At 43.0% G+C, this 27,599-nt stretch overlaps 1 protein-coding gene and 1 long non-coding RNA gene across 6 annotated transcripts in view; both read right to left on the reverse strand.

Annotated features, from left to right (window-relative positions):
• Positions 1-736: 736 nt before the first annotated feature.
• On the reverse strand, positions 737-5,631 carry LOC310842071. Its single transcript, XR_014562817.1, has 4 exons — positions 5,515-5,631; positions 4,708-4,766; positions 3,094-3,121; positions 737-1,258 (listed from the first exon to the last, which is right to left on the reverse strand). It is a non-coding gene; the product is annotated as an uncharacterized lncRNA (long non-coding RNA).
• Positions 5,632-8,054: 2,423 nt separating this feature from the next.
• The window catches only part of LOC310841933 (L-threonine 3-dehydrogenase, mitochondrial-like), a 138,365-nt gene continuing 118,820 nt past the window's right edge, over positions 8,055-27,599 (reverse strand). For 2 of the 5 annotated variants that reach the window (XM_083733684.1, XM_083733685.1), the window contains exons 2-9: positions 18,679-18,871; positions 17,751-17,793; positions 17,269-17,339; positions 15,558-15,707; positions 15,281-15,453; positions 13,532-13,622; positions 11,740-12,009; positions 8,055-10,136 (exon numbers count right to left, since the gene is read on the reverse strand). In XM_083733684.1, the coding sequence (XP_083589810.1) occupies positions 9,988-10,136; positions 11,740-12,009; positions 13,532-13,622; positions 15,281-15,453; positions 15,558-15,707; positions 17,269-17,339; positions 17,751-17,793; positions 18,679-18,862 (1,131 nt within the window). In that variant the 5' untranslated portion in view covers positions 18,863-18,871 and the 3' untranslated portion in view covers positions 8,055-9,987. Of the gene's footprint in view, positions 10,137-11,739; positions 12,010-13,531; positions 13,623-15,280; positions 15,454-15,557; positions 15,708-17,268; positions 17,340-17,750; positions 17,794-18,678; positions 18,872-20,887; positions 21,062-22,333; positions 22,471-27,599 lie in introns of those variants that run through there. The other 3 variants (XM_083733682.1, XM_083733686.1, XM_083733683.1) reach the window with 3 other exon arrangements.

Consider the following 27,599-nt stretch of genomic DNA (forward strand, 5'->3'; position numbering starts at 1 on the left):
CCCTCCAGATGTTTTGGGACTACAACTCCCATCATCGTCTAGCTAACAGGAGCATGGTCAGGGATGACGGGAGTTGTAGTCCCGAAACATCTGGAGGGCCAAGTTTGCCTAGGCCTGGTGTAAGAGATGCCAAGTCAGTGTAAACAGGAACTGAATGGGAAGAGCAAACAGTCTCTCAGGCACTGTGGATTTTTGAGGGGGTATTCAGTGAGACCTTTTATGGAGGCCAAAAGGGATATTGGCAGCACCTTGGCGACCCTGGTAAAGTGTGTCTGGGCCTGACTAGCGAATAATGATAATGATATTAATTTATTTATACCCCACCCATCTGGCTGGGTTTCCCCAGCCACTCTGGGGGGTTCCCAACAGAATATTAAAAACACAATACAGCATTAAACATTAAAAACTTCCCTAAACAGGGCTGCCTTCAGATGTCAGATAGTTGCTTATTTCATTGACATCTGATGGGAGGGCGTTCCGCAGAACGGGCACCACTACCAAGGAGACCCCCTGTCTGGTTCCCTGTGGCTTCTTGCAGGGAGGGAAGCGCCAGAAGGCCCTCGGAGCTGGACCTCAGTGCCGAAACTGAACACTGGAGATGGAGACGCTCCTTCAGGTATACTGGGTTGAAGGCCATTTAGGGCTTTAAAGATCAGGACCAACACTTTGAATTATTCTTGGAAACTGTTAAAAGATGCCTGGAAGTTAAAAGAGACCTGGAAACCAAGACCTATGAGGATCAGTTGGAGGAGTTGGGTATGTTTAGCCTGGAAAAGAGGAGACTGAGTGGAGATGTGATAGCCATCTTCAAAAATCTCAATGGCTGTCCCATGGAAGATGGAACAAGCTTGTTTTCTCCTGCATTTGAGGATAGGACTCAGACCAACGGTTTCAAGTTACAAGAAAGGAGAGTCCAACTAAACACACGAAAAAACTTTCTGAGGGTAAGAGCTGTTTAGCAGTGGAATGGGCTTCCTCGGGAGGTGGTGGACTCTCCTTCCTTGGAAGATTTCAAGCAGAGGTTGGGTGGCCATCTATCATGGATGCTTTAGCTGAGGTTCCTGCATTGAAGGGGGCTGGACTAGATGATTCTAAGATTTGTCCAGGTGGAGGCGGGCAAGAGGTTGCAGCTATTAAGTCATCTTTCTGCATTTCAAAATATATCTTTTTAAAATATCCCCAGAAAGGGCAAGACACTTGCCTGGAAAGTTGGTGGAGCATTTTCCATTTCAACCTTCAAATGGGTGAATTCAAGCAACTGGATTTGGAGGAGGCAGCGGCGGGGAGAGAGGGAGAATTAGCCACATGAGTAAGTCACCATCAATCCTAGATTCGTAAGAAATATATTATTCAGCAGTCAAAATTGCAAAAAAAAAAACCAAAACCCACAAAACACCCAACCCTTAGAAGATGCACTCTGCATGATTCAGCATTCTATATCTGTAATGCTTTTTAGAAGCAAATTGTAGCCTAAACAGGAGATGAAGGAGAGCTAGAAACCTGAGAGTGGGTTTTGCGCTATAAGACTCAGTTTTTCCCTCCTAAAAAGTAAGGGGAAATGTGTGTGCGTCTTATGGAGCGAATGCAGGCTGTGCAGCTATCCCAGAAGCCAGAACAGCAAGAGGGATTGTTGCTTTCGCTGCACAGCGATCCCTCTTGCTGTTCTGGCTTCTGGGATTCAGAATATTTTTTTTCTTCTTTTCCTCCTCCAAAAACTAGGTGCGTCTTGTGGTCTGGTGTGTCTTATAGAGCAAAAAATACGGTATTTTTCCCCCCAGCGCAGTTTACCATTTTGAAAGCCACAGTCATCTATCTCACATGACTAAAGTATAGGATTCCTCCCCTATTTCACCCCCGCGAAAAGTGGCTACCAGGAAACAGAATATTGATTTAGAAAGGAGAAGAAACTTTGTTTTCATGTGTGAGTGTGGCGGGTGGGTGTTTTTGTATCAGGTTAGCCAGATTGATTTGTATGCTGTTGGCAGATTCTTGTCGTTGTCTTGTTGGGCTATGTGATAAAGGGGGTGAAGGCATCTTCTTCCATATGTCCCCATGTCAGTTTCAGTTTATTGGTTAGTTTTTTTCTAATAAGGTTATTTCCCATACTATTTGGTACCATTGGCCCATGCTTACTCCTGACAGGTCTCTCCAGTGTCTGGCTATAGTGTTTCGGGCTACTGAGAGTAAGTGGGTTATGAGCTCTTTGTGATGAGAGAGGGCATTATTATCTTGGAAGATGTTGGGTTTTTTAAGAAAAAAACTATTTAACATAATTGTTACAAAATATAAGCAAAATATTGCAAATACATACACATATATATAAAATAAGCACATATATTTGAAAAGGTAACAAAAGAGAAAAGAAGAAAAGAAAAAATAAAGAGAAAAGAAGAAAAGTTGGAAGATTTTCTTCCAAGTTTATTCTACAAATATCTCAATATGAAAATAATAATAAAATTTCATTGATTGACTTCCATTGCTTACACTGAACTTCCTATATACATTTTAAGCAAGATTGTATCTGTTATTCCGTATTTTTCCCATTCAATCTCAAACAAATATTCTAATCAATGTTTTCTAAATCTTTCATAAATCTATTCTATACACAACCAATACCTTACATTTAATCCTTGTCTACATAAATAGTCATTTAAACATTTCGATTGTTTCTGGATTATATTTTTCGGTTTTTGTCTTATCAAATCAGTCAACTTTGCTAATTCCAAGTATTAATCGCATAATTTATTCAACCATTCTTCTTTGGTTGAAACATAATTTCCTTTCCAATTATTGGCTATCAACATTCTCGCTGCTGTTGTCGCGTACAAGAAAACATTACTTTTGTCATCTTGGAAGAGGTTTAGTAGGGCCAGTTCTGGGGTGAAAGGAGAAGAAACAGAGAAGGTTGCCTTGAGTGTCTAAGGTTGGTGAGATCGCAAGGAGCCCCTAAGGCCTGGCAAATGAAGCTAAGATCCTGTCCCCCCATCTCCCTCCAGTTTGGGCATTCCCTCCCACCTGTTCTTATCACAACAATTCACAATTCAAACAATTCCCTGCATCCCAGGTCAGACACCAAGAGATTTCTCTACTCACCGTACTTTCCATTTTTTCAAATAGCTGACTGGAGAAGGGAAGATAAGAATGAAAAAGGGATGTTAGGACCCTCATACACAAGGATTTTAAATGCCATTTTTAAACTTATATACACCATCCCCAACTCCTTGAAAGATTCCATCAACGGTGTCTCCAAAAAAATTACACATCACTTGGGAAGACAGGCGAACTAATGCCAGTGTACTGGAAGAAGCAAAGATCACCAGTGTCGAAGCAATGATTCTTCAACATCAACTTAGCTTTTGGCTAAGCTAAGAGACAATCTACGAGAGAAGGACAAAGGACTTCAAAAGAGTCTGGGAACCATTTATAGTTTATTTGCAGAATGGACTGGATTCACTGGCAAGATTTGAATAAACTTTCACAATTTCATTTGAGTAACAGATATTTCAGAGAAATGAAAATGGATTTTATTTTTGTGTAGGAAAAGCAGGATACGATAGATAAAACTAAATAACTCAACAGAGTTGAGAGAAGTCGAAAGGAGGGGGGAGAATAATTGTAAATAACATGATGAATGAGATTTGTATCATTAATTATTATGAAATTCAATAAATATTCAAAATAAATAAATAAGGCCCAGTTGTGAATCCCCATGCAGGCCACTCGTTTCTGCATGTGATGGACCAGAGTCTAATTGCTTTCCTCAAAACATTAGAAAGGCTCCCTGTGCTCTTTTCCCCACAGGAATTCATGTTAAGGAGAACAGCACAGGATTATTTCTGCATTTTGAGAATGGCTCTGGTGTATGTCTCTGAAGTTCTATTGATTCAGCTGGCCTTTAAAGCTAGACTTAAACTGGTAGAGTTAAGGGTGATTGTACACACATATCCTGCACACAATTAATAATAATACTAATATAATAATAATAATAATAATAATAATAATAATAATAATAATAATAATTTTTATTTATACCCCGCCCTCCCCAGTCAAGACCGGGCTCAGGGCGGCTAACAAGCAATAATAAAAACAACTTAAAAACAAGATTAAAATACAACATTAAAATATTGAAACATTAAAATGTTAAAATGCAGCCTCATCACAGGAGAAGGAAAAAGAAAGAGGGGGAGGGAATCAAATTGGCTCCAAGCCAGGCGTAACAACTCTGTCTTACAGGCCCTGCAGAAAGAAATCAGATCCTGCAGGGCCCTGGCCTCATGAGACAGAGTGTTTCGCCAGTGTTGAAAAAGACCTGGCTCTGGTTGAAGCTAATCTAACTTCTTTAGGGCCCAGGACCACTAGGGTGTTGCTATTTATGGACCTTAAGGTCCTCCGTGGGGCATACAATTGGTTGGCACTGAGAGCCCCCAATCTCCCCATAACACAAAATTAAATTTTGTGACTTATCGGGAACTAGCCAATAGGGACTGTCCCTAGCAGAAGGAAGCAGCAAGAGAGAAGCTGCCAAAATAGATGAGTTACAAATAAGTCCATCGGAGTATCAACAGGGGGATTTGGAGCATCTGTGCAACAGGCACACCTGCAAACAGTATCATGCACGGCCAATTCCACTGCTCAAAGGTCTAGAACCCACCTTTATATCGTATCCCCTGCTCAATAACACGCGCATCAGAAAGGGTGCACACTCACCAGTCCCAGTCTCTCTGCAGCTGGTAAATGCTCTCCTGCAAAAGGTTGTCTGCCATTGTCTAAACATAGAAAAGATCGCACAATACTGGCTATGTTCCTTGCAAACTCCTTTGGTCCCAAGGTGCACATTAACCTAATGATTTTGTTAAAACCTGCTTTTGGAGTTACCCTCATTGGGTGGATGAGGAATGTGTGCCTCCAGTTTTAAGGTGGTAAAAAGTGACTTGGGACATAGGCACAGTGTACCTATAAGGGACAGGGGGAAATTCAGTTCAGTTCATATTTTAAGCACCGTGTTTTAAAGATCTCATTTTAAAAAGGACTTCCCTAGATTTGGCCTTCCCAAAACTATCGGTTTCTGCGGTATCCCCTCAGAAGTGGCGGCCCATTCTGGCAGAAAATAAAAACATTCCTGTTTTTTTAAAAAATAAAAACCAAAAGTTACTTAACCAAACTCTCTTGGATTCTGCCTCAAATTTGGCAATCTTGATCCACTCTTTGCCTGCAAATTTCACCCACTTATGTAAAAAGAGGGGGAAATATATAGCCATTTTTAGATTCCCCGTTGTAGTCAAGGTGGTCAAAACAGAGTTTTGGGTTGAACAGATTCAGATCTGAATAATGAACTGGAGTTACACAAGGCAGATCCTTAACAGATTGGGCTGCTTCCAAATGCTACAGATACAGATGAAAGATGTATCTTGCAGTTTTCTCCACATCCCTGGTCCTTAATGAATAGTGTCACTGAACATCCTTGGCATGTTTTCACCTATTAGAAAACACCAGTCCTGCATAAGAAGAACTTACCAGAAACCACCTGGCTTTCGTCGTTCCCAAACTCTGGACACAGAAACTTTCTCAGACTCCAGTTCTTCTGAACTGATGACGCAACTACGAGACTGGAATTCTGAGCAAACCAATGTCTCGCCGCCACCAACGGTCACACAGCTCCATAGCAACGCAATACTCATTTGGAAAGGAAACCATCTTGCGGCTTCAGGAATGGCTGATCACACTGGGTATCAGAAAATTGGTTTAGATGGACTTTCAGCCTGACCCTGTTGCGCTGCTCTTATCCAGACTATACAACCAACAAGAGATATTCTTGTCTGACTTACTTGGAAAGAAATTTATTGGCTAGCCACAAAGGGTGGTGTTCAACTAGCTGTTACTCAGAGCAGACCCACTGAAATCAATTACAATGGTAGTGTCCATTAATTTTGATGGGCCAGATTCAGCTACCACATTCCAGCAGCAAAAACCAGCACAAGGACTGCTGCTAGCACACTAGGGCTTCCCTCTGGCCTAGCCCCCCCCCAAATCTGCTCTGGAGGGTCAGGGAACCCCCAGAACAGTACTGGGGGTGAGATCCTCAACGACATCCTCAAAGCTATTTCTTTTTTGGCCAGCCATGGATGTTGTGGTATCATCCTAATAGATACTGAGATTTGGTCAGACAGGTGCACTCTGCGCATGCTCATGTCATTTATTTCTGGGGCTCACAATTTCTTTTCATATCTACGTCAGCCTCCCAGATCTAGAAAGCTAACTTAAAATTCCCCCTTTCTGCCACAAGCTCAACTTATAATATTGGGTAAATTACTCCTGGTACCATGTTAAAAAGGGACGCGGGTGGCGCTGTGGGTTAAACCACAGAGCCTAGGACTTGCTGATCAGAAGGCCAGTGGTTTGAATCCCCGTGACGGGGTGAGCTCCCGTTGCTCGGTCCCTGCTCCTGCCAACCCAGCAGTTCAAAAGCATGTCAAAGTGCAAGTAGATAAATAGGTACCACTCTGGCGGGAAGGTAAACGGCGTTTCCGTGCGCTGCTCTGGTTCGCCAGAAGCAGCTTAGTCATGCTGGCCACATGACCCGGAAGCTGTACGCAGGCTCCCTCGGCCAATAAAGCGAGATGAGCGCCGCAACCCCAGAGTCGTTCACGACTGGACCTAATGGTCAGGGGTCCCTTTAGCTTTATCTTACTCTAAAGGCTACCAACTGTATTACCACCTAAACCTTGGTGAATTACCACAAATGATGCAACTGCACCAAACCTTTTAGCCTTTAAAGTGCTGTTCCTTTTGTTGTTTCCCTAAAATTACAGATGAAGGACTATAAAAAAACTACAAAAATAGGAATGTTTCAAATGAGAACTCAAGTGTAGAGACCTTATATATAGTATGGGAGCATGGAATGCACTTCCAGTACGTTTCTGAGCACAAGTTAAAGTGTGATATACAAATATAATTCATTCTGCTGCTGACAAAATGCAAAGTGTTGGTGCTGACCTTTAAAGCCCTAAACGGCCTTGGCCCAGTATACCTGAAGGAGCGTCTCCATCCCCATCATTCAGCCCAGATACTGAGGTCCAGCTCCGAGGGCCTTCTGGTGGTTCCCTGCCTGTGAGAAGCGAGGTGATAGGGAACCAAGCAGAGGGCCTTCTTGGTAGTAGCTTCCGCCCTGTGGAACGCCTTCCCATCAGGTGTCAAGGAGATAAACAACTGACTTTTAGAAGACATCCGAAGGCAGCAGTGTTTAGAGAAGTTTTTAATGTTTGACATTTTATCGTGATTTTAATACAGTCATACCTCATGTTACGTTTGCTTCATATTACGTTCTTTCAGGTTACGTCCCGCGGCAACACGGAAGTACTGGAAAGGGTTACTTCCGGGTTTCGCCGCTCGTGCATGCAGAATGCAAAATGGCATCACGCGCTTGCGCAGAAGCAGCAAATCGCAACCCGTGCATGCACAGACTTGCCGCTGCAGGTTGTGCTCTTTTCATGTTGCGAACGGGCCTCCGGAATGGATCCCATTCGCAACCAGAGGTACCACTGTATTCTGTTGGGAGCTGCCCAGAGTGGCTGGGGAAACCCAGCCAGATGGGCGGGGTATAAATAATAAATTATTATTACTCTGCCTGAACACCTGACCCAGGTAAGCCTTTCCCAGCAGGCAGCCACACACTGGATTTGCTGTGGATCAATATGTAAAGTCTGTAGTCATGAATATCCTAGATGTGATGCAAGGGATGCCCAGGGTCAGCTAGTCTGACCCCCTGCAATCACAGCTGAAGGGCCCCTGACAGATCGCCATCCAACCTGTTTAAAAGCTTCAAATGAAGTAGAGTCCAGTACCTTCAGAGGGAGTCCACCCCATGTTGAGCAGCTCTTCCTTTCAGGAAGTTATTCCTGTTTTGATTTCAATATATTGTAACTTAGTGTTGCTCTTCTTATGAGAATATTCACCTATGGGCAGCTATAGAAATTAAATAATGCAGACAACACTGGTAGCAGGTGACTCTAGTTAACATCTGGGTTGCAGGGTAAATAGAAGCAAACACAGTCACCTTTGCATTTAGGATTTTATTCAAGTAACCATTATTGATGTCTTACAATAGATGGGGGGGGGGGGCCGGTGGAGAGAGAAGACAAAATCCTAAAAACTGGCACATGAGTGATACAGAAGCCAAGTAGCAAAGCTCTTCTGAGAAACAGGAATTTATTTTTGTTGAAACAAAACTGCAGAACTTGGAAAGATGCAAAATGAGGTGGTTTGCTTACTTCCAACTAAATACATCAGGCTGTAAACCAACAGGATTTAGTTGCACTGCACATGGGGGCAAAACCCAAATGACAGAACCCTCTTAAATGTGTCGTCATATGAATAGTAACTGCCTCTACAGCCCAAATCTTAACATAGACACCTCCTCTTATTCACCTCTCACCATCACAGGATAAAGGACACTGGGAAACATTTTGCTCGTGAATTACTGCTTCTTATTTATATTGTTCATTGAACGTAGTTAAAGGAAATGGAGAAAGCAAAACGAGAAATGTATTTGATCAAGTTCAACTTTGTAAGACCCACTGGGCCAAATCTTTTAAAGTTTGAACTGTTTGGCAACAAATAATTGACCAGAAGTTCAAATTTCTCTTGGAACTGTAAATATTACGGGCAAAATCTGAACATGGCAACACATAGTTTTTTTCAGATGAACGTACTTTGGGTAAGAAACGAATGAAAGAAGTGCATCCTGGTACCTAACTGAGAAAGGGAGAGGGGGGTTGCAGTAGACAGCCCATTATGTACTTCTTATATGAAGATGCTGAATGCAGGAAGCCTACTGGATCAGGCCAAACACATCTGTGTGATCCAGCTCAGTTAAAAATGCCTCTCCCATGCCAGCTTCTCCCCACCCCATATTTTGAGTGTCTAAAATATCAAGCCTACAGACATGGTCCAAAAGGATTGTCAAGTGAAAGATGCTAATATAACTATATTTCTAACTCTCAAGGAAATTTTAATCCCTCTAAACGGTCAAGATAATCTGCATCAGCCTAGAACACCTGGAGTTGGCATCAGCCATTATTATTATTACTACCACTTAAATCTGTATACCATCCTATACCCGCAGCCATGTTATCCAAAAGATGAAGTGAATTAACATTGTTCTTTATTTTGCAAGGGCAGATGGATCTAATGTTTAAGATTGCATCCCATGATCAACACAACTGGACGCTCAGCTGACCGGCAATGTGTGCTTAAGGTGAGCCCCACAGATGACCTGTTCACCCCATAGATTGAGTCCATTCTCCCCATAATGATCACCCACTGTCTATTCCCATTAAAGTAGCAGCTTCAGGGTTAAGACCACACTGTACATGTCATCCTCAACACCCTCAATCAATGTATCAACTGCAACCTGGAATAAGGTCTCAAGGAGATGTGCGCATAAAATAATTTAAAAGTCAAGAACGCAAACACATTTAAAACAAGGTGAAAACAGGACAAAGTAAAGACTCATTTATCCAGGTGGGAAAGCCTATCAGAATAGAAATATCCCCAATTATTTCCAGAAAGTGCGGACAGTGAGAGCCTGTAATATCTCTATGTGAATACAATTCCACAGAATATTATCCAGTCAAATATTTTATCATATGGAAGAGATACTCTAGAGGGATAGGAGATAGGAGACTGTCCCTGTGAACATTTGTTGGAGCCTGAGGCAAACAAGTTGCACATTATGAGACAGGAATGATGTTTTTCTGTGAAACCCAGGAGCTACACAGCGCCCAGAAGTGCTTTTGAAATTATCTATGTGGGTGCACAGGAGATGAGGGGCAAACAGGAAGAAAGATGAACGGAGATATGAGCAAGCCTTCCTAGAAGATGGTATTCTGGTGCTGTGCTGCTTCAAGACTTCAAATCAGATGAACACTCAGTATGGCTCTGCCCAGGTCCTGCCAGCTGATCACTTGAGGCTGCATGGCACCTGGAGAGTTAGTTGACCTGGGCAACCCTGGAAATGGAACGGGCCGAGTCGAGGAAGGTGAACATGGTGTTCACCAGGTCTGGTAGATCATAATCGTGTTTCCATCCCCAATCTTGGCGGGCATTGCTGTCGTCAAAAATCATCGGCCAACTGTCAGCTATAGCACGGGAGCGGGGGGGGGGGGGAGAGAAAACAGATTGTGTCATAAGCAAATTCCTCCTCGCTTTATGCTTAATTCATTAACTTCAGTGGCTCTCCCCAACCCCCAACCCCAAAAAACCCGGGTTTGCTTTTCTACTTTTAAAAGGAACAGCAGCTTCAGGAGGGAGAAGTTTTGAAACAGGAAAGCATAAGGGAGGTGAGAAGGCACAAATCTTCTCTCATCTCTTTACCAAAAAATAATTTTCCAAAGGGAGGAGTTTCCTTCTTTCACTGCGATTTATATATTATATACAAGGTATTTGTAGGTCTGTTTGTGATGGTAAATGTCTATGGAACACAGCCCCCCCCCCCTTCATTTGAATGTCACCTCCTTCATGAAGTAGGAAAAGCTTCTGCCTAGGTTTTAATGAACACATTTCCCCACTTGGCCCAAAGTAAAGCAATTTTCACCTGGCATTAACTGAGAGATGTTGCCTTTGGGGTGCGGGGAAGAAGACAAGATTCTGGTGGGCCTGAAGGTTTTCACTGGAATGTGGAATGTGTTGCGCATTTTATGACGACATTTTACTATTTTATAAAACCCAGTGGTTTTTGCCATACCATTTTGAGGCTCTGCTTCCCACACACCCCAGTACATATTTTAATGCTTTCCTGTCTCCCAAGAGCAAATTTGAGCATCCCCGTTGCCTATATAGCACCAGACCACTGCAGAACACCACCCACCAACTCTTCTTAGCAGGAACGAATGCTCCTCTGATTGATTTGACTCCTACATTGCTCACTACGGATAAAATCCGACATAATCCACCTGTAAGACTCCTTTCTTGTTATCAAGATGCCTTACAAAGTCAGACCTTTGGATCTGCCAAACCAACTGTATGCCAATTGACAGGAGTCTACCAGCTGAAAAGTGTTTTTCCAGGCGCAGCCTTACTATCCAAGTCCCCCACCTTCACTTCACAACTTTTAAGTACTACTTAGATCAGCCTTAACCAACCTGACGGCCTTCAGAAGTTGTGGGTTACAGCCATGTTGGCTGGGGCCAATGGAAGCTATAGTCCAAAAGTTCTGGAAGGCATCAGGTTAGTGAAGGCTAGTTACATCTATCATGCCTTGGCCCAAAGCCCGGTGCCATTCATATGAAGGAGCGTCTCCATCCCCATCATTCTGCTAGACTGAGGTCTAGCGCTGAGGGCCTTCTGGCGGTTCCCTCACTGCGAGAAGTGAGGTTACAGGGAACCAGGCAGAGGGCATTCTCAGTAGTGGCACCTGTCCTGTGGAACACCCTCCCACCAGATGTCAAAGAGAAGAACAACTACCAGACTTTTAGAAGACATCTGAAGGCATCCCTCTTTAGGGAAGCTTTTAATGTTTAACAGACCACTGTATTATTTGTTGGAAGCTGCCCAGAGTGGCTGGGAAGCCCAGCCAGATGGGCGGGGTATAAATAATAAATGATGATGATGATGATGATGATGAAAAGAAACAATGGGATAGAGCCGAGAGGAACACCCAGACCCAACTACATCTAGCCTATTTTAAGACCCAGCAACAAGATGAACACACATTGCAGCGAAAGATCAGAGCCCAGTACTGACCTATGGCTTGTCTGACAGCATCTACTTTGTAGGAAACTTCAAGTTCTGGAATATGCTTCTGGACCTCTTGAACCAGCTCCTTGGGAGTAAAACTCAAAGCACTGATGTTGTATGTCCTCATGCTCAGCCCTTCGGCAGGGGCTTCCATGATCTCCAAGGTAGCTCTCAGGCAGTCATCAATGTACATCATTGGGAGGCGGGTGTCGGGTTTGAGGTTGCACTGGAACTTGCCCGTCTTCATCGCATCATGGAAGATTTGGACGGCATAATCTGGAGACGAGGAAAGTTAAACAATGTTAACTGGTAATGCAGCTGTAAAAATATAAAAAGAGCCTTTCGGATGAGGCCAATGGCCCATCTTACAGTAGCTGGCAAAACTAGACAGCATCTTAAAAAGCAGAGACATCACCTTGCCGACAAAGGTCCGTATAGTTAAAGCTATGGTTTTCCCAGTGGTGATGTATGGAAGTGAGAGTTGGACCATAAAGAAGGCTGATCACCAAAGAATGGATGCTTTTGAATTATGGTGCTGGAGGAGACTCTTGAGAGTCCCATGGACTGCAAGAAGATCAAACCTCTCCATTCTGAAGGAAATCAGCCGTGAGTGCTCACTGGAAGGACAGATCGTGAAACTGAGGCTCCAATACTTTGGCCACCTCATGAGAAAAGAAGCCTCCCTGGAAAAGACCCTGATGTTGGGAAAGATGGAGGGCACAAGGAGAAGGGGATGACAGAGGACGAGATGGTGGGACGGTGTTCTTGAAGGTACCAACATGAGTTTGACCAAACCGCAGGAGGCAGTGGAATACAGGAGTGCCTGGCGTGCTCTGGTCCATGGGGTCACAAAGAGTCGGACACGACTAAACGACTAAACAACAACAACAGTAGCTGGCCAGATACCTACGGGAAGCTGGCAAGCAGGACCCAAGCAATAAGAGCACTATTTCTTCCTGCCGTTTCCAATAAATGATATTCGGATGCATTTTGCCTCCAACTGTAGAAGCAGAGCATAGCCATCGTGGCTAGTAGCCACTGGCAGCAGTCACCTGCATGAATTTGTTTACTCCTCTTGTAAAGCCATCCAAGTAGACGGCCATCTCTGTCATACACAGCGAAGAAGGAGCTACTGAATGCCTCTCTCTCCTTGATGTTCATCTTCCCTTACATACCATTTCCCCTAACAGTTGAGAAGTAAAGTTACTGACTAGGGCAAGGATAACCAGGCAAAGGGCCTTTTCGGTAGTGGCACCCACACCCTGCGGAAAGCTCTCCCACCAGATGTCAAGGATCAAGGAAATAAACTATCTGACTTTTAGAAGACATCTGAAGGCAGCCCTGTTTAGGGAAGTTTTTAATGTTTGATCTTTTATTGTGTTTTGAATATTCTGTTGGGAGCCACCCAGAGTGGCTGAGAAGGTCTGGCCAGATGGACAGGGGAATACATTATTATTAATTATTATTATTAACATAAGGACCTCCAGATATTGTGGACTACTCTTCCCATAATCTCTGGTCACTGACCATGCTGGCTGGGGCCAATGGGAGTTGGAATCCACAGAAGGTATCACACTGGCTATTCCTGCACTAGAGAAAGAAATAAAGGATGATAAACAACAGCTGGAGTGTTTATGTGTGAGAGATACCTATTCCCTCCATCGTTCCCGTCTCCTACAGCACATGAAATGTTCGGCCATGATCTAAGGCAAGACCCCCATTTCCCCCCTCCCTCTTAATATCACTATTGTATTTTATAGGCTAACTTAATCTGTCCAGGCAGCATTGGCCCCCTTACCAGTTGTTCCCCCACCAGGCTGGGAATCAGCTGAGATAATACCAGGGTATCTTAGGCACCGGAAGTCTAGTCCATACCTGTAATGGTAATACTGAACAAGGGAAAAAAAAGATACAATTAGCTACTAATTCTTCTATAGTAGCAACTCTAGCTACCTGGTCTTAGTGGCTTCTTAAAATGTTTATAGAGGAAATTAGGGAAACAGACTGATTTTTAGGAGCAAAAAAAGGGACTTTTGCTGCAACAAAGTCTTGTGGCACCTTCAAAACTGAAAAATTAATTGTGGCTGATGACAGCATTTCACAACCTATCAGCTATTTTTGTTTAATTAATTAAATTATTTTCCCTGCCTTTCCTCCATCAAGGAACCCAAAGCAGCGTACATGCAGGTCCCACTTTCCGAATGCTCACAATGTGAAAAAGCAATTATCCAAAGTGAAGAACTGGTACCTAAACCTCACTATGCACACCACAGATTCAGCTATCAGAGCAGATGGAGTTTTCTCACTTTCTTACTTGTTTATGTTATGCTAAATTGTGGCAGCCATATGGGAGGGAAACAACCATGCAGGGAGATTGGACAAATCAGTTTTTCCTTTATCTCTTCTTTGCTGTTTGGCTGCAGCCATTTCAGGAAGAAACCATGGAGGGAGCAGGGAGAGAGACTGGACAAATCACGGATTAGAAATGTTCCCATAGGAAATATTGGAAATCGTCAGCTTGCTATGCAAACACTTGCCTAGCGAACCATTTCCTGGGAACGCACTGTGTCCAGAAAGCGGGACTTGCATGTACATGTGGTTCTCAGGCAGGCAGTCCATCCACAAACCAACCAGAGCCAGACCTGCTTAACTTCAGCAAGGTGGTGGCCTCATGTACCTTCATAAACATAGCTAGTGTCATTGGTAATACCGGAGTTTGTTGTTTACATTCCCTCTCTTAGAATGGAAAAAGGCCTGAATGTCAGTCCAGATTTCATGGAGTGGGAGGAGAGAGGGAATGTTCCACAATGCATGCCACCTTTTCATATAGTCGTACCTTGGAAGTCGAATGGAATCCGTTCCAGAAGTCCTTTCGACTTCAAACATTCGGAAACCAAAGCGCGACTTCCGATTGGCTGCAGGAAGCTCCTGCAGCCAATCGGAAACCGCGGAGGAGATACAGCTTCCGAAAACCGGAACACTCACTTCCGGGTTTCGATCATTCAGGAGCTGATTTGTTCGGGAGCCAAGGCGTTTGAGATCCAAGGTACGACTGTACTGGCATTTGATGAATTCTCTTGAGTTAAGATGCCATTGGTACAGGTAACTCAGAAACAAAGTACAAGAAATTCATTTAAGCACTTTCTGCTTAATCAGCCCTGAGTTCTCACTGGAAGGACAGATCCTGAAGCTGAGGCTCCAATAAGAAGAGAAGACTCCCTGGAAAAGACCCTGATGTTGGGAAAGATGGAGGGCACAAGGAGAAGAGGACGACAGAGGACGAGATGGTTGGACAGTGTTCTTGAAGCTACTAACATGAGTTTGACCAAACTGCGGGAGGCAGTGGAGGACAGGAGTGCCTGGCGTGCTCTGGTCTATGGGGTCACGAAGAGTCGGACACGACTAAACAACAACAAGCACTTTCTGCACTTTTAGCAGCATTCGCTGTCCATCCACAACACCACAGACAAATGCTCATGAAAGGGGAACCACCACCACATATTGAAGAGGGCTGGAGGCATCTGCATAAGGAAAGGGCAACTCTTACTTCTCCCATGAGCTCAGCATGAACTTTGGAAACACCGTAGATTGTCCTTGGCCTCTGGATGCAGAGATCGGGAGTTGGGTTCCTAGGGGACGTGGGTCCAAATGCTCCAATTGTGCTGGGGACAAAGAGTCTCAAGCTGTGCTCAGCAGCAATATCAAGAATGTTGTGCAATCCTGGGAACAGCAAACAGAGTTATCAGGCTTGAAACCAAGCATTAACACTCCCAGAGGGAGGCAGGAACAGCTAAACAAACAATATGAAGCAAGCTGACATCTACCGGTGATATTCACAGATCTTGCCAAAGGGACATTGGCTTCTCCAACGGCGCTGAGCAAAGCGCTGTAATGAAACAGCCACGTAATCCGGTTGTTCACCACTATCTCACGGAGGTTCTTGTAGTCCAAAATGTCAGAGTAGATGAAAGGACCTAAGAGGAGGAGGAAGGTGAAAGCATGAAGGTAAGAAGCAGCATAAGAACCTACAAACTGGAGAGGGTCACCTGCCTTTTGGACAAAAGCCTGTTGATGGAAAACAGAATCTCAAGGAATTCCATTCTCATGTTCTCTGCAGAACACTGCATGTGTAACGAACTTCATACACATGTCTGTGCATCCTTTCATGTACATACAGAACGATCCATTACAAACAGGCGCAAAAATGTTTTGACCATGATGTTGTGCACCATCAGTTGTGCATATTCATCAGCAGGTGTGCATGGCAGTCACCCCCAAACATACATACATCTACTGCATAGCAGCTAGGCCAAATTTGACACTCGTTTCAGTTGACCAAGGCACTGTTTGAAACAGCACAAGAACTGCAAAACTGATTTCGCCAGAGACCTTCAAAGTATATAAAAAAAAATGAGTGCATGCACAACAAAGCTAAGGATGACATAACTACAGCATCTCCAGCTCTTGAAAAGCTATGCACTGTTCACAGAGCCAGATCTCATTTTATGCAAGCATTTTGCTTTGTTTGAGCATCCATTTGGAAGATCTTTTTGCTTTGATCAGTTTCCTTCTGTACCAGGAAAATACCACTGACAAGGCAAATTGCATGGCGAGATTTAGAGAAAAATGTATCAGGCATATGAGGAAAAAGTTTCCCACCACACCGTATACAAAACTAGAAGCTTGGTTAAACAGGTTACTTCATTTTTTGTGTGCTGTGATAAGCATGCAAGGGATCTATAGCTAGCACTAAGCTGGTCTGTCAATGCTGCTTGTATAACTACTGAAGAGTTGGTTAAAATATAGAGCTGCATGCATGGAATACCACACAGGATTTTCTTACATGCCTGGGGTCACTATGATAAAGGTTTACAATATGCCCTAAGCTGGAACCAGACAATAGCTTTTAAGAAAGGTAAAAGGATGATAAAAACATTGTTTTCCACTGGAATACACACTCATTTATTTTTCCTGCCATTGGCAACAGTCAAACAGGATTTACAAGGTTTTGAAGTACTGCAATACCCTGTGAACCAAAAGCAGCAGTGGAATGAGTGAGTACACCACAAATTAGGATGTCTCTTCATTCCACTTTTCAACTCTATTGCCTCTCTTCAAAGCAGAACATCACACTGTTGCCTGTTCAGCATGATTAGATATGGCATACATTGAATGTACAGGTGTCCTTTGGTTCGTTTACTATTTATGTTCACACAGAAATAAGCGAGTCAATTCAATTGCTGTTGCACTAGCATCAACACAAACCCTTTCTAGTTATACTGCATACATGTTGGCTTTGTTTTATGGAAAATATGAAAATTGTTGGGCAAAGATTCTTTCAAAATACATTCACCATTATTTTAATATGCCAAATGCCTATTTTTAGGCCTAGGTCAGCAAATTCAGGTGAACTGGAAGAAACAGGAAGGTGAGATATAGCATATAACTAAGTTTTCAAGATCCTTTGTCAAAGAGGATCACTGCTGCTGGAATGTAATCATAGTGTAGCTCTCTCATCATAATCTGGTCACTTACCACTGTGAAAGACATTATCAGGGGGCTTCCTAATATCTGATAGGATTACATTGTTCTTTCCAAAGCGTTTTCTAGAGAAGACAGAAAGATTAGACTCAGAACAGCTCTTCTGAATTCATTTTAATTAGCACGATAGGTTCTGGACAAGACTCTTTGAACAGAACTAGTTTTGCTAGGTGATGTGCCTTCTAGCCCAAAGTTCCTGCACTCTGAAATAGCAGCATCGACAACCCTCCTGCATCAGAAAACATCAGCCGACAACATATGGATTCAGTTTTGTGATCAACCCAGATCAGTGTACAATGCAATCTCCATTGCCTCCCTGCTTTTCTTCCCCAGGCACAACTTTAGGATTGTGAATGAGATGTGCCTGATTTTCACCTTCTAACTACAAGTAAATGTGATCATTCATGGGAAATCTTAACCTGTATCTTCAAAAAGGGCACCAGAACTTCTAGTTGTAAATAGAAATTACAGCTTACCTCAAGAGCTTAGCAAGTCCTACTCCAAGTTGGCCAAGTCCCCCTACAAAACAAGATTAAATGTTTACAGCACCTGAAATGTTATGCCTTATAACAACACAAATAAAAATACTTTATGTTCTGCAGAGACTGAGAACTGTAGACATACAGTGGTGCCCCACAAGCCGAATGCCTCACAAGATGGAAAACCCGCTAGACGAAAGGGTTTTCCGTTTTGGAGGTGCTTCACAAAACGAATTTCCTATGGGCTTGCTTCGCAAGACGAAAATGTCTTGCGAGTTTCTGCAGGGGTTTTTTCCTCCCCCCCCCCTTTTCCCAAGCCGCTAAGCCGCTTATCAGCTGATCCGCTAAACAGCTGATCCGCTAAGCCGCTAATAGCGCTAATCTGCTAAGGCGCTAATGGGCTTGCTTCGCAAGACGAAAAAACCGCAAGACGAAGAGACTCGCGGAACGGATTCTTTTCATCTTGCGAGGCACCACTGTAAACTCAATTAACAGAAGCCATCAAAGGAAGCTACAGATGGGTTATTTACTTTAGTGACTTTGACCTGCACAAGAATGACCTGTAGCGTACTAAATCCTTAAACCTCAAAATTACTACCTCACAAAACATTGGCATTTCAGGAGGGCTTTGGTTCAAGAAAGAAGTGGCAGATGATCCATCATCTACAATAATCAGATGGAAGCTAACCCTCTTTTTCCAGGGCTACATTTGGAGCAATGCTCCTGTTCTCAGTGGTCTGGAGTGAGGTAGAATGGACAGGCCTATGTGTACAAGGGGATAAGGGCTCCAAGATGGTTCACAGTGTTTCTCTAAACCAGTATTTACATATAATCAGATGAATATCGATACAGGTGGCCTGATACAAAGAAATACAAACAGAACAGAGGAAATCAACTGTGGAGTACTGCTTAACAGCAGACTGACCTGTAATTAACACCCGTGGATGGTCCGATTCTGAGAACGACACTGAGTGAAAGCTGGCGTCTGAAGCTACTTGCCGTGGTGAGAAACCAAGACACCTAACCGGCACAACAGCAACTTGACAGCCACAGCCAGGTTTCTGCAGCACCTGCTTGACAGCTCGGCTCAAGCTCCTCATGGCTGGCATTTTTCAAGGCTGTTGGAAGAAAAGGAAATTTCACGGTCACTAATAAGAGGTTCTACAAGCAGTCATTTTTCATAAGCGCTTCAGAAAAACCAGCTCTGCCTGAATTACCCAACGATTCAATAGCTACAATGGGAGTACTCATATATGCTCAGTAGAGCTGCTGGTCGGTGGTACACAGAAGTCATGGCTAGTATCTATGTCAGGCATCCCCAACTTTCGGCCCTCCAGATGTTTTGGACTACAATCCCCATCATGTTTGACCACTGGTCCTGTTAGCTAGGGATCAAGGGAGTTGTAGGCCAAAACATCTGGAGGGCTGCAGGTTGGGGATGCCTGATCTATGTCCTGTATTGAAGGCAGCATGTCTCTGAATAACAGTTGTTAGGGAGAGTGTTACTGCATTGAGGTCCTGCTTGTTGACTTACCACAGGAAAAGACTGCAGAGCTAGATGGGCTTTTGGTTCTGATCCAAGATGGCAACTCTTATGTTCTTAGCATGTGCTTTGCATATATGTGCTTTGCATGTGCTTTGCATGTGTGCTATGCACATAGGAGTCTTTCCAGGAAACCATAGGAAAATGCTGCCAGTCACAGACAATATTCATGTAACACATTTTACTATGCGCCCAGAACACTGGCATGCCACTGTCAGAAAAGGAAGTGCCTGAATCAACACAGGGCCAGCAAAAATATGCTATCCCAATATGGCAATTTGCTTGAGGGGACTCCCTTGTTATAACTGTTTATTATAAAACAAATTGTCAGTTCTGACAGCTAAATTGCCATGTCTGCTGGTCTACACGGTCAAAGCCAACACCAGGGCTTTCCAATTTTTTTCATGTTGGTGACGCACTTTTTACACATGCATCATTTTGCCACACAGTAATTCAGTTTTACTAGCAAACCACAGGTTAAACTAACCTCTTTCCAGCCCTGGGAGGAGCACGGGGATCATTTGCGCAACACACCTACACACTGCAGCCAGGACATTAATGTGTCGCGACACACATTCTACACTATATAACAACACGGCACGCAATGAACTTCTCTTACACAAGGCCCATTGAAATGAACAGCTGCTACAGAAGAACATATTATTTCAGGGACTACATTAAATTTGTACCATGCTTTTCCACAACCATCAGGTTTTGCACACCCTACTTAACTCAGTAGAGCATGAGACTCTTAATCTCAGGGTTGTGGGTTTGAGCTCCATATTGGGCAAAGGATTCCTGCATTGCAGGGGTTAGACTAGATGACCCTTGTGGTCCCTTCCAACTCTACAATTCTATGACTTTATGAATCAGTTAAGATTAGCTTTGATTGTAAGAGAACACTGTATAATGTTAAGACCAGAATGAAGACCAATAATAAATCTTCACTGATGTAATAGAATAGCATAGACACTTTAAAAAAAAAAAAATCACAATACATCACTGCAGTAAAAATAGAAATCATATTGCATACTAATCATATTTCTATCATAAATTCCTGCTGTTCAGCATGAGGCATACTTTTGAAACTTCCAAGTAACAAACGCACGCACAACACAGTATTAAGTACCATTCCTGCTGGCCTGCTACCTAATGTTACAGCTTCTTGAAGGCAGCCAGAATCAGCAAGGTCCTAGCTACACCTGTTGTCTATAAATCTAGTGCAGAGGGGTTCAGAAGGCTGACTGCAGGCTCATGCAATTCATTAAATTTGCAGTACCTTCCCTCACAACCGTGCAAAGAAATAGGGATTCGATTAGAGAGAACACACCTATTACAAAATCTTGTACACCCCCCCCCCCAAACCACAAAGTAAAATCTTGCTCAACCTAACTTCACTTTAATAAGCGCTCAAAGCTTACGGTTAATAAAGCTCAGCCAGAAATAAATTAGTGAGACGCATACATTGTGGGGGTGGGGAGGTAAAAGGCCAGACCTCACATTTATTGATACATTTAAAAAATAATAGATAATAAAGATTCCCCCCCACACACACACACTGCAAGGATATAGCTGTCCAGGGGTCCTTTACCTTTTTACCTTTACCTAGTCAACAAGTGTTCCATCTAGCTAGATGGCCAGTCTAGAAGTAAAGGGTAACTGACAGCTGAAGTTAGGCTAGAGCGAAAGCTTCACAGTCATCTTGGGGTGCCAAGTTCTTCCCCATGATGGCTGTCAGTCTGGAGTTCTTAATACCTTAGTATCCCCCAGCTGTTAAAAGAAATTGATCATTTGACCTCCTTCATCTGTTTGCAAATGCATACAGTGGTGCCCCGCAAGACGAACGCCTCGCAAGACGAAAAACCCGCTAGACGAAAGGGTTTTTCTGTTTTGGAGGCGCTTCGCAAAACGAATTTCCCTATGGGGTTGCTTCACAAGACGAAAAAATCTTGCGTCCCCCAGCAGGTTTTTTTTGCTTTTTTTGCCCTTTTCCTAAGCCGCTAAGCCGCTTATCAGCTGTTCCGCTGATAAGCCGCTTAACAGCTGATCGCTGGAAGCCGCTTGACAGCTCTAGCACTAATCCGCTAAGCTGTCAATGGGCTTGCTTCGCAAGACGAAAAAACCGCTAGACGAAGAGAATCACGGAACGGATTAATTTCGTCTAGCGAGGCACCACTGTACTGAAGTTTTTTCCCCTGTATAGGCAATCCACTTGTACAACGACTGCAGGTTTTCCATCCTGATCAGGATGTTGCTCGTCTTTTTGGGGAGACTGTGCACTGGCTGTCCTGGAAGTCTAATTTCCATCCATTATGCCTCTGGAGTTTCCTAATACTGAATGTGACTTTCAAGAAAGGTTGCTCTTATCCCATGTTTTTCTTTGTTGTAAAAGGCAGAGTTCTAATGCCCTACTGACCTAAGATCCTAAACATCTCTTTACTCTAGCTTTTGATACCTGAGCTTCATATTTTTAGGACTTGCTTTGTTTCTGTGTTGTTAAAGTGTTTTAAACATCCGATTTTAATTGTTGTAACCTGCCCTGGGACCTTGGAGAGGACGAGAGCTAATGATGGCTATTTCACAATCTAAGCATCCAGTCAGAATCCATTCTTCACACTCACACAGTTCATAATTGATTACATTATATTGGGGTATTAAAAGATTAGAAAAGGGCATTAAAGTGCATCAATAAGGTTAAAAGCTACACACCTTCTAAAGTTGATATACATGAATACAAGAACACACATTATACTCTCAGAACTTACATAAATGCTAACATCACCAACTGACGGAAACTACTACTTTTCATGTAGATCAGTAATAGTGCTAAGCCTTACCACTTGAAAGAAAAATGATATCTGTGTCTGGCTATTAAAATTATACTGACTGGGTCCCATTTAGCATCTAAGAGAAGCCATCAAACTAGAGATAATTCATTTATTCTAAATGCAACTGAAAAAAAAATTCTAAAAAGCAAATCTTTAAACAGTGTCTTCCTTCTTCCCAATACTGTAAGATATTTTTTTTCTCAGCTTACCTTCCCCTTTTTTGCCAGTGGCTTTGCAAAGCAAGAAGGAAAAGAAGAGGGGAGAGACATTTATAGGGCACAGCCTCTCTCCGTCAAGCCAATTGGAGTTCTTGAAAGAGTGGGAGTTGTCCATTACACAGAAAAAGGGTGTGCTGGAGAACACATGGTATCAGCACAAAACACACATCATAATCCAGGTTGTTTGATTTAAAAATAGCGTCACCACACAATGGGTACAAAACTTTGAAGACAAGAAGCAACAGCAACGCTGCTTTTCTAATAATACAGGGCCTGCTTGCCTGGTTCACTGGATTAATACTTTATCCTAAATTAACACCTTCCGACTATTGTTTTAATGGAAACTATCCACAGTGGCAACCTGAAGTAATGGTACTATAAACTGGATTTCTTTGGCTTAAAAAGAAAGAAAGATTAAAAACTCTCCAATAGTACTTCAATTTACACAACTGGTAAACTAAAAAGCCTCCAAGTTTTAGTGTGGAATGATGATGATGATAATAATTTATTATTTAATAATAATAATTTATTATTTAATAATAATAATTTATTATTTAATAATAATAATTTATTATTTAATAATAATAATTTATTATTTATACCCCGCCCATCCGGCTGGCTTTCCCCAGCCACTCTGGGTGGCTTCCAGCAGAATATTAAAATACAATAATTCATCCAGTATTAAAAGCGTCCCTAAATACACACACACATATATATACATACACACACACACACACAGAGAGAGAGAGAGAGAGAGTGTGTATATATAAGAATATAAGATGGATCACAAAGTATGAATGGTGGGGCATTTTTTTTTTACACTTAATACTTAAATTTATTAACACAAACTTGATGGATCAATGGTGTGACTCATCAGTACCAGGCAGTTTCCTATGTTCTAAAAACAAAGTTATGTAAGCCTTACTGCTGGCAGATAGGTAATAGAAGTAATACTCTCTGGCTGCAGCGTGACAGATCTCCAGAGTGATAACGTAACCTAGGCACCTGCTACGCACACAGAAATCAAGAACATTTTGCATAAATTGGCAGCCCTCAGGTTCATTCAGCAACAATAAGGCTATTCAGAGAGAGTTAGGGACCCTGGAGGTCTTCTTTTGCTGTAATTAACAAATTTAGGGGAGAGGGTAGCAATTTGAAGCATGAAATCAATAGAAGGCCTCTAAAGAAAACTGAGGAACTGTACTATGACCCACCAGTTGGTTTTCTACAGAAGAAAACTGGTAGCAATAAGCATGCTTTATGAAGAGTAACTTAATGTACCATGTAGTCTGGTCCTTAGGTAAGCTGAATTGAAGCTTTTAAGAGCTGTAGATTCCAGTGAACAAAATGGGAAAACTAGAGATCGTGTTAGATCAATCTACTGTAATTCTTTCACTGGTGTACTTAATAGCTGTCCAATTCAAGTTAAAAACACTGCTATTTGGAGAAGCCATCCAAAGGGACAATATTCACACCCAAAGTTTTCAGCACTAGAAAACTGCAAGTTAGTCCTGCAACAAAATGTTGCAGTGTGAAGTACTCCTTTTCAGGGTTCCAGATATCCAACTCCCCACCTGGCATTCCGCCCCCCCCCCCAAAAAAAAAAACACACCTCCTCTCACACATAGCATGTTCAGTGCTCACTGAGTTGTTTTGGGAGGTCTCTCCTGTTAGGGGTTTCCACCTTTTTCCATTCCGCTTGCTATTTCTGCAAGCATCAGGGCTCCCCTGAACTTGCCAATACCTCCCTCTTGTGCCTGGATGGTGCCATTTCTGCTACGAATGGATTGGCAGTCAGGGAGAAGTTCGCAATTTGTGCAGACTCTGCTACTGAGCAGAAGTCACCAACACTGCACCTGCCAGTGTCCACAGAGGATCCAAACTCTGAGGTATCATTTAAAAAAACCATAGCCCTCCTAGAAAGAAAATTAAGCCAATTATTATTAATTTATTATTATTGTTGTTGTTGTTGTTGTTATTTTGGGGAAATGGCCAGGCAACAGGAATCCCTGGGACCTTAAAGAGCTGTTTTCCCCTCTGCTTTACTGCCCTTTCCCATTTTCTAGTAGTCCTTGGAATCTCCATATTTTGCACTTGCTGGGGATCAAAAATTTAGAGGAGGAGGAGTGGAGAGGAACTGACAGGATGCATTTCATTCCACTTGCAGAGACATAGGGATGACAGTAGAAGCGAGAAAGCCACATTCAGCCAACCTTCTCTTCTACGTTCTTTTACAAGGGAAATATAATTTCCAAATGAAATTGAAAGACCTACATTGGCTCCCAGTACGTTTCCGGGCACAATTCAAAGTGTTGGTGCTGACCTTTAAAGCCCTAAACAGCCTTGGCCCAGTATAAGGAGAGTCTCCACCCCCATCGTTCTGCCCGGAGAAGCGAGAAGCCAAGTTACAGGGAACCAGGCAGAGGGCTTTCTCGGTAGTGGCACCCGCCCTGTGGAACGCCCTCCCACCAGATGTCAAAAACAACTACCAGACTTTTAGAAGACATCTGAAGGCAGCCCTGTTTAGGGAAGCTTTTAATGTTTAATAGACTATTGCATTTTAATATTTTGTTGGAAGCCGCCCAGAATGGCTGAGGAAACCCAGCCAGATGGGCGGGGTATAAATAATAAATTATTATTATTATTTTCTCCTTAATTGATGGTGAAGTGTTGCAAAACCCACCCCACCCAACATGCTGTAAATGATCAGAGAATGCAAGAACGTTGTTCAATGGCTTTTTCCTCAAGCAAAATAAAATATTTTGTGCACCGCCCTTTTTAAAAAAACAAAGCCTGCATGGGACTGTGTGGGGATTTCTTTATCAAAAACACTACAAATTAACTCTTCCCAACTGCAATCAAGTACTTACTTGGGCTGAATTGTACCCTACATTATTTGGGGGCGTGGGTGGCGCTGTCGTCTAAACCACTGAGCCTCTTGGGTTTGCTGATCGGAAGGTTGGTGGGTTCATATCTGCACAATGGGGTGAGTGCCCATTGCTCTTTCCCAGCTCCTGCCAATCTAGCAGTTCAAAAGCATACCAGTGCAAATAGATATATATAGGTACTGTGGCGGTGGGAAGGTAAACGGCATTTCCATGCTCTCTGGCATTCGTCATCATGTCCTGTTGCGCCAGAAGCGGTTTAGTCATGCTGGCCACATGACCTGGAAAGCTGTGGACAAACACCGGTTTTCTCGATCTGAATTGAGATGCGTGCCGCACCCCATAGTCACCTTTGACTAGACTTAACCGTCCAGTGGTCCTTTACCTTTTACCCATGTCATTATTGTTGCAAGGCAATTTTAGACTAGACATATCCATTTAATAAGAGGATTTCATTTTTAACTTCTTGGCAGCACTGAACAGTGTGCAACGTCACTCCCATGTTTACGCAGATTCTCACTTTTATGTCTCTAGATCTATTACAGCAAGTTCCTTTCCTGGAATTGCTTTTAACACTGCAATGCCCATTTTGATTTCAAGGCGCTCTTAAATTACAACCCATAACTCTTAGCTCATGACAGCCAAGTGCTAAGTTAACCTCTGGCTCACACACTGCATTGAGCAATATAGCTTGTGCAGCAGTTACTACGCACTGCCTGCAGCACAGTTAGTGGACGATTTATGGGTCTCCCATTGCCTCTTCAGCTACTGCAGGAATGGAGTGCTGCTGCAGCAACACGTGCAAGGACTTTTTAAAAAAAATGCTGACGAAATAGAAGTTCAGAAGAAAGTGAAAGACAAACGTTGGAATTGAACATTTAAGTGGCACTGAAATGAAATGGAGACCATGATACGTTTTATTTCTGGAAGGCGGCAGGCAGCACCTTTGCCATTAATTTCCATGCAATTTGATACCTGAACTTTGCAGAACTTTCGCAAAGTGCAAAATCAAGCATACAGTGGTACCTCGGGTTAAGAACTTAATTCGTTCTGGAGGTCCATTCTTAACCAGAAACTGTTCTTAACCTGAGGTATACCACTTTAGCTCATGGGGCCTCCTGCTGCTGCCGCACAATTTCTGTTCTCATCCTGAAGCAAAGTTCTTAACACGAGGTACTGTTTCTGGATTAGCGGAGTCTGTAACCTGAAGCATCTGTAACCTGAAGCGTCTGTAATGAGAGGTACCACTATAGTTTGTTTTCTCTTTTTAAGCCCACATTCCCAGAACGTTCGCACTTCTATCTCAACAAGTCTTCACTGGCTTAGTCATGTACACAGAACAGAAGGTGGCAGGATCCCCAAGGACATGTTCTGCAGGGAGCTGGCTTCAGGGAGTAGGCCTGTTGGCAGACCAACTCTGTGTTACAAAGATGTAAGCAAACATGACATGAAGGCTGGCAGCATAAACCCTGCCATGTGGGAATCCCTTGCAGACAACCGCAGTGCCTGGAGACAGACAGTCAGGTTGTGTATCCACAGCAGGAACCAGGAGAAGTGACCGCAGGGATGATTGCAGAGAGAAGAAACACCATAGTGCATCTGCAGCAGGACAACTGGACACCTTGATCTGCCCATGCTGCAACAAAACATGTTTCTCCCTTCCAACAGTTTGACTTCATCCCCATTGGTGCACTCTCCCATTGTCTCTTGGGACAGACAGTTGCCACCTCGCATTTCCATTAAAGGCATCGGCCTCCTACAGCACAACAGGATGCCACGTTGAATGCAATCCAGAGAAAGGTGGTTGTGCCCTCATCCTATTAAAATGAGTGTAATTTAAATTATTAACTAGGAACTTGATAAAGTGGGACTTCAACACAATTAACTACAGTATACACATATTTTTTGCACCTTTTAATGGCAAACTCTGGAATGTAAGAAGAAAACTCCTTCTCCTCTGCACCTGCACTATAAATATTCTAATTGGGAAGCTACAATTTTCCCTAGGTTCTTAAGGCATATGTTTGCAGTTGTGGGGGGGGGGGGGGGGAGATGAGGAAAGTTGGTATTAGCATTATGCAACTCCCTCTGAAAACAAAAGTTTCACCAACATGAGGAGTGACCCTCGTGGCCTTGTTAAGTCATTGCCTCACCTCACCTTGAGGACACGAGATGAAAATTGTAAGGTATTGTGTAAACGGAATAGTATTACAGAAATAATCCTCTTTCTACACTGGGTGCCCAAATAGGCCAGGGAGAAATAAAGGTGGTTTCCTTTTTTTCTTTAAAAAAAAAAAAAAAAACATGAAGAGAAAAAGCAATAGCTTTCCCAAAATGCCCAAACAGACTACAGGCTACACATGTACATTGCT

This window comes from Podarcis gaigeae (genome assembly GCF_964106915.1).
Source record: "Podarcis gaigeae genome assembly, chromosome: 3".
Classification (NCBI taxonomy): domain Eukaryota; kingdom Metazoa; phylum Chordata; class Lepidosauria; order Squamata; family Lacertidae; genus Podarcis; species Podarcis gaigeae.